The sequence below is a fragment of the Oncorhynchus clarkii genome, unplaced genomic scaffold, assembly GCF_045791955.1.
Source record: "Oncorhynchus clarkii lewisi isolate Uvic-CL-2024 unplaced genomic scaffold, UVic_Ocla_1.0 unplaced_contig_6977_pilon_pilon, whole genome shotgun sequence".
NCBI classification, from domain to species: Eukaryota; Metazoa; Chordata; class Actinopteri; order Salmoniformes; family Salmonidae; genus Oncorhynchus; species Oncorhynchus clarkii.
The window spans coordinates 25,001-32,488 of NW_027259321.1; the positions used below are offsets into that span (position 1 = coordinate 25,001).

Here is a 7,488-nt window from a genome sequence, read left to right on the forward strand (position 1 = left end):
AACCTCACCAATACCGACAATAACAAACTCACTTCAACCAACAATTAAACATAAGCATTTTAGAGTAAGTTTTTGTCTCTCTCCCTCGCTCTCTCGCGCTGTGTCTCTCTCGCGCTGTGTCTCTCTCGCGCTGTGTCTCTCTCGCGCTGTGTCTCTCTCTCGCGCAATATCGCTGTCTGTCTCTGTCTCGCGCTGTGTCTCTCTCTCGCGCAATATCGCTGTCTGTCTCTGTCTCGCTGTCTGTCTCTGTCTCGCGCTGTGTCTCTGTCTCGCGCTGTGTCTCTGTCTCGCGCTGTGTCTCTGTCTCGCGCTGTGTCTCTGTCTCGCGCTGTGTCTCTGTCTCGCAATCGCTCTCTGTCTCGCGCTGTGTCTCTGTCTCGCAATCGCTGTCTGTCTGTCTCGCAATCGCTCTCTGTCTGTCTGTCTCTCAATCGCTCTCTGTCTGTCTGTCTCTCAATCGCTGTCTGTCTGTCTCTCACAGGAGCTGAAGAAGTTTGAGGTGAACACGCTGGTGAGAGTGTGTGACGCCACCTACGACAAGGCCCCAGTGGAGAAGGAGGGGATTGAAGTTATGGTGAGGATAACACACATGCATGCACACACACACACTCCTAGAGAGCAGTCAGAATTTCTACTGAACCAAAACCGGATCCCTTTGTTTCCTTCCGAGGAATTGAGGGTAGTTGGATTCACTTTCTTTTTCATGGAATGTCAAAACAGGTGGGGTCGCCCCTCTAGAGAAATTCTGTTGAGAACAGAGGAACAGAGACTGTCTGCATCCCGCAGTGTGCTGAGTGAATGGGTGGAGAACAGGAAGGAATCTCTGGCTCAGATCCAGATGAATTGGCCTCCACCCAGGCCTTCTTGCTCTGTGTGTTTCTCTCTTACTGTATTGTACAACATAATACAACGTCTTTTTTATTCCGCTGTCCCACAGGTGATTCAGGAAAACCAGAGACCCTTTGTGTTTGGGAGAGGAAATGTCCTATTTCCTGTCCTTGATAGTGGTCACCACCCCTGGTCTTGGAGTGTTCCTCTCCCCATTCTGCCTGTCACTCTCCGATGCATTGGATTAAATGTTTGAGAAGGATATCAGAATCTTGAAAGCGTGGCTGATTGGCAAACTACAGTGAAAAGCAATTAGTAACACAACCCTTTCAGTTCTTGTCTTTGTCACTTTTCAAATATGAAACAGTATCTGTGACAGTTGCCTACATAAAACTGGCCCATGATATCATAGGACAGACGGAGAGAGAGAGAGAGAGAGAGAGAGAGAAGGCTGCGACAGGCAGAGGATGATATGGGAGAGCGAGATGTGCTAAGCCATATCTGAGACTGAGTCAGCACAAGTACAGAGGCTCAGATGGTCAGGCTGTCTGCCAGGAGACACACACACAGTACTTCAGCATATCAAGCTTCCCAACTTAGACACACATGATACAGCTGCTCTGCTTCAATCAGGCTTTGAATCCTGCACTGCCTTTGAGCTTTGCATTGGTTAATCTTTAAGTCTGACTCACCCGTGGGTCAATCTAGGTAACATTAATAAATACGTCTGTCGATTTAAGATAGACATGGGGTTGCGTCTCCATCCACCGCAGCAGCCTATGGCGGGCTTCCGTGGAAGGTGGCCGTGTTTCAGCGGTGTTTGTCAGACCATGAGACTTCTTGAAAATTGGCCTTCTCACAACAATGTCTGTAGCATCCAAACAGTTTGGCTTATAAAACTATTATGACCCCTCTATGGGGGATCGAGACTCTCACAAACATGATGGAGTTCACCGTTTTGCTCTATGACCCCCACAAATGTCACAAGACTAATCAGAAGGTAACCCCCACAAACAAATGGAAGTATGGCGGTAGTTTTGAGCAAACAAAGATATTTCCTTAGTTTTCTTATAAACTCAGCAAACATAATGTGTAAATATTTGTATGAACATAAGACTCAACAACCTGAGACAAAAGCTGAACAGACATGTGACTAACATAAATGGAATAATATGTCCCTTAACAAAGGGGAGGTCCAAATCAAAAGCAACAGTCAGTATCTGGTGTGGCCACCAGCTGCATTAAGTATTGCAATACATCTTTTCCTCATGGACTGCACCAGATTTGCCAGTTCTTGCTGTGAGATGTTACCCCACTCTTCCACCAAGGCACCTGCCAGTTCCCGGACATTTCTGGGGGGAATGGCCCTAGCCCTCACCCTCCGATCCAACAGGTCCGATACGTGCTCAATGGGATCAAGATCCGAGTTCTTCTCTGGCCATGGCAGAACACTGACATTCCTGTCTTGCAAGAAATCACGCACAGAACGAGCAGTGGTATTGTCATGCTGGAGGGTCATGTCAGGATGAGCCTGCAGGAAGGGTACCACATGAGGGAGGAGGAAGTCTTCCCTGAGGATGTCTTCCCTGTAACACACAACGTTGAGATTGCCTGCAATGACAACAAGCTCAGTCCGATGATGCTGTAACACACCGCCCCAGACCATGATGGACCCTCCACCTCTAAATCAATCCCGCTCCAGAGTACAGGCCTCGATGTAACGCTCATTCCTTCGATGATAAATCTGACCATCACCCCTGGTGAGACAAAACTGCGACTTGTCAGTGAAGAGCACTTTTTGCCAGTCCTGTCTGGTCCAGCGACGGTGGGTTTGTTGCCGGTGATGTCTGGTGAGGACCTGTCTTACAACAGGCCTACAAGCCCTCAGTCCAGCCTCTCAGCCTTTTGTGGACAGTCTGAGCACTGATGGAGGGATTGTGCATTGCTGGTGTAACTCGGGCAGTTGTTCTTGCCATCCTGTACCTGCCCCGCAGGTGTGATGTTCGGGTTTTCCGATCCTGTGCAGGTGTTGTTACACATGGTCTGCCACCGTGAGGACGATCAGCTGTCCGTCCTGTCTCACTGTAGTGCTGTCTTAGGCGTCTCACAGTACAGACATTGGAATTTATTGCCCTGGCCACATCTGCAGTCCTCATGCCTCCTTGCGGCATGCCTAAGGCACATTCACGCAAATGAGCAGGGACCCTGGGCATCTTTCTTTTAGTATTTTTCATAGTCAGTAGAAAGGCCTCTTTAGTGTCCTAAGTTTTCATAACTGTGACCGTAACTTCTCTAGGCTCGATGGGACGCTATCCGGACGTGAAAATACCTCCCTCTAGCCTAGCGGTTCATTGCCTACCGTCTGTAAGCTGTTAGTATCTTAACGACCGTTCCACAGGTGCATGTTCATTCATTGTTTAACGGTTCATTGAACAAGCATGGGAAACAGTGTTTAAACCCTTTACAATGAAGATCTGTGAAGTCTTTTTGGATTTTTAAGAATTACCCTTGAAAGGCAGGGTCCTTCATCTCCTAGATATAGGACACACTTCAAAACCTTATTTCACATTATTCATTTTTTGACTGTTTGTTTTGCCATTTATGAAAATGATTCAATGTGTTTCTATGGCCTATAGTAGGGAAGGCCAAATTAAATATTTTATTCAATTTAAATGTATATTTTTATACTTAAAGGGTTCTGAAAATGTCAAATCAAATTGCTAAATTATCTATGGTAAGACCATCTTTAAACAATTCCATATATTAGCTTAGTACCCAGCCCTTAAATGAACTCCCAGCCCTTGGTTTGATCCATGTTGACGTTCTTGTCCCTCTTCCTCTGCAGGACTGGCCCTTTGATGATGGTGCCCCGCCCCCCACCAAGATAGTGGACGACTGGTTGAACCTGCTTAAGACCAAGTTCAGAGGCGAGCCTGGCTGCTGTATTGCCGTGCACTGTGTGGCGGGGCTGGGTCGGTGAGTGTGTTAACCTGTGTGTGTCTAAGTGGGCCAGGTGAGCTTAATGAGTGTAAGTGGCCTTGATTACAATGTTTCATGTTAAGCCTGGTTCTCTGTGGTCTCCAGGTTCCACGATCTGCTCTGTTATGTTGGCTTCTCTCTTTAGCCTACATATCCCCCATGTCTTATCAATCTCTCTCTGTCTATTAACCTGCTCTCAATAGACTGGTGCTTCTGTGGTTCTACCGGCTATTCTCATCCCCACTTTATAGCTAGCTTCTCTGCTGTCGGCACCACTGTCTCTGTTAAGCTATCCTGCTAGTCTTTTTCTCTGGTGTATGCGCTGGATTCATTCTCTCTGTTAGCGTTGGCCTCTGTCTCGCTTTGTCATACTGGTTCTCCAGGCTAGAGTATGTTTTAGCCTCCTCATCCTCTCTCTATAGCTTCTGTGTGATTAGCTCTGGCCTCCTCATCCTCTTTTTATAGCTTCTGTGTGATTAGCTTTGGCCTCCTCATCCTCTCTCTAGCTTCTGTGTGATTAGCTTTAGCCTCCTCATCCTCTCTATAGCTTCTGTGTGATTAGCGTTAGCCTCCTCATCCTCTCTCTATAGCTTCTGTGTGATTTAGCTTTAGCCTCCTCATCCTCTCTCCCTGTTAGCCCGGTTCTCCAGGGTGTGCTGCTGTACACCATTCCACAGAGGGCTGTGTGTCTGCGGGTTTTCGCTTCTCCCCTGTACTCTAGGTCTTAATTTAATAGAAAAAGAAAAACAGCCCTCCGTGGAATGAGTTTGACACCCCTGCCATAGAGATCCCCTCCCGCAGTCTGCCAAGACGGGCTCCACACTACTCACACCTGTCCAGGGTTATTGATTCAGTGCATTGCTTAGACCCCCAACAGCCCACCCCCAACAGCCCACCCCAGTCCTCCCCAACAGCCCACCCCCAACAGCCCACCCCCAACAGCCCACCTCCAGTCCTCCCCAACAGCCCACCCCCAACAGCCCACCTCCAGTCCTCCCCAACAGCCCACCTCCAGTCCTCCCCAACAGCCCACCTCCAGTCCTCCCCAACAGCCCACCTCCAGCCCACCCCCAACAGCCCACCCCCAACAGCCCACCCCCAACAGCCCACCTCCAGTCCTCCCCAACAGCCCACCCCCAACAGCCCACCTCCAGTCCTCCCCAACAGCCCACCCCCAACAGCCCACCTCCAGTCCTCCCCAACAGCCCACCTCCAGTCCTCCCCAACAGTACACATTTTTGTTGTAGCCCCAGACAAGCATACCTGATTCAACTCATTGAGACCCTGATGATTAGTTGACAACTTGAATCAGGTGTGCTTGTTTCCTTGTGGGGACCAGTGAAATGTCCCCGCTTGTCCAAATGGTCCTTTTTTGACTATCCTTGTGGGGACTTCTGGTGCACACATGGATAGTAAAACAAACACACACACACACACACACACACACATTGCTGTGGGCTCTGTAATCTCCTGGTGCTGTGTTTACTGCAATCCTCAGGGCCGGCAGCATTCTGATGGTCTTATTCACACCAGCCAGCCACAGCCTTTAGAGACTCAGGGCGTGGGAGAAGTTGTTAGTGGTTGTTTTTCTACAGTTTTTCCCTCTCTCTCTCTCTCTCTCTCTCACTCACTCTCTTGCACCTTCTCACTTTCTATCTCGTGTCTTTTTAAAAACCTGCCCAGGGACTGTGGTTGAAAATTAGCCGGTTGGCTAAAACTGGCACTTTTACTGAAACGTTGATTAATGTGCACTGTCCCTATAAAAATAAATACAAACTCAAAAAGTAAATTGCTATTGGTTTTCATATCAACTTTCATTGTCCAGAAGCCAAAGGCCCAATCTTAGTCATATTAGCAACCCATTGTAGTTGTTGCCTATTTAGATTCCCACACTAAGTTTCTGACAGATGTATCTGACACATATGGAACTGTTTGCATCAGGTGCTCTGTTTACAATGGTGTTTCCCCGCAAATTAGTTTGAAAATGGTTTTATTGGCTGATCATTACAAGAGTTGCATGTTCTGTTTAGCTAAATTACCATAATCAAAATGTGATTTCTGTCATTCTGCGCAACGTGGGTAGAATCCCTAATGGTTTTATGTATTGACTTAACTCATTTTGTTACGTTAAAGCCTTATTCTAAAATGGATTCAATTGTTTGTTTTTGTCAATCTATAAACACTACCCCATAAACAAAAACACTAAGATTTTTTTCTCTCATTTATGCAAAATAAAAAACTGATCACGTTTATATAAGTATTCAGACCTTGTACTTTGTTGAAGCAGCTTTGGCAGTGATTACAGCCTCGTCTTCCTGGGTATGATGCTACAAGCTTGGCACATCTGTATTTGGGGAGCTTCTCCCATTCTCTGCAGATCCTCAAGCTCTGTCAGGTTGGATTGGTTGTGTTGCTGCACAGCTATTTTCAGGTTTCTCCAGAGATGTTAGTCTGGGCACTGGCTTGGCCACTCAAGGACATTGAGACTTGTTCTAAAGCTACTCATGCGTCGTCTTGGCTGTGTGCTTAGGGTCGTTGTCCTGTTGGAAGGTGAAATTTCGCCCCAGTCTGAGGTCCTGAGCGCTCTGGAGTAGGTTTTCGTTAAGGATCTCTGTACTTTTTCTCTGTTCCTTTCCCTCGATCCTGACTATTTTCCCAGTTCCTGAAAAACATCCACACAGTATGCTGCCGCCACCATGCCAGGTTGCCAAGCGTCATGTCTGGAGGAATTCAGGCCAAAGAGTTCAATCTTGGTTTCATCAGACCCGAGAATCTTGTTTCTCATGGTCAGAGTCCTTTAGGTGATTTTGGCAAATACCAAGCGGGCTGTCATGTGGCTTCTGTCTGGCCACAAAGGCCTGATTGGTGGAGTGCTGCAGAGATGGTTGTATGTCAGTGACCATTGGGTTCTTGTCACTTCCTTGACCAAGGCCTTTTTCTCTAGATTGCTCAGTTTGGCTGGGCGGCCAGCTCTAGGAATTCTTGGTGGTTCCAAACTTCTTCCATTTAAGAATGATGGAGGCCACTGTGTTCTTGGGGACCTTAAATGCTGCAGACATTTTTTTTGGTACCCTTCCCCAGATCTGTGCCTCGACCCAATCCTGTCTCGGAGCTCTACAGACAATTCCTTCGACATCATGGTTTGGTTTTTGCTCTGACATGCACTGTCAACTGTGGGACCTTATATAGACATGTGTGTGCCTTTCAAAATCATGTCCAATCAATTGTATTTACCACAGGTGGACTCCCAAGTTTTAGAAACATCTCAAGGATGATCAATGGAAACAGGATCCACCTGAGCTCAACTTCGATTCTCATAGCAAAGGGTCTGAAATACTATATATTTATATCTCTCAGTAAAAAAAGAAGCGTCCCTTTTTCAGGACCCTGTCTTTCAAAGGTAATTATTTTAAGTCCAAATAACTTCACAGATCTTCATTGTAAAGGGTTTAAACACTGTTTCACATGCTTGTTCAATGAACCATAAACAATTTATGAACATGCACCTGTGGAACGGTCGTTAAGATACTAACAACTTACAGATGGTAGGCAATGAACCTCTAGGCTAGAGGGAGGTATTTTCACGTCCTGATAGCGTCCCATCGAGCCTAGAGAAGTTACGGTCACAGTTATAAAAACTTAGGACACTAAAGAGGCCTTTCTACTGACTATGAAAAATAC

General features: G+C 46.8%; 1 protein-coding gene across 1 annotated transcript in view; it reads left to right on the plus strand.

Annotated features, from left to right (window-relative positions):
* Nucleotides 1–3,808, plus strand: part of LOC139399961 (protein tyrosine phosphatase type IVA 2-like) — a 4,683-nt gene extending 875 nt beyond the window's left edge. Inside the window, exons 3-4 of the mRNA XM_071145098.1 lie at nt 482–574; nt 3,674–3,808. Of these exons, the coding sequence (XP_071001199.1) occupies nt 482–574; nt 3,674–3,808 (228 nt within the window). The remainder of the gene's footprint in view (nt 1–481; nt 575–3,673) is intronic.
* Nucleotides 3,809–7,488: the final 3,680 nt, after the last annotated feature.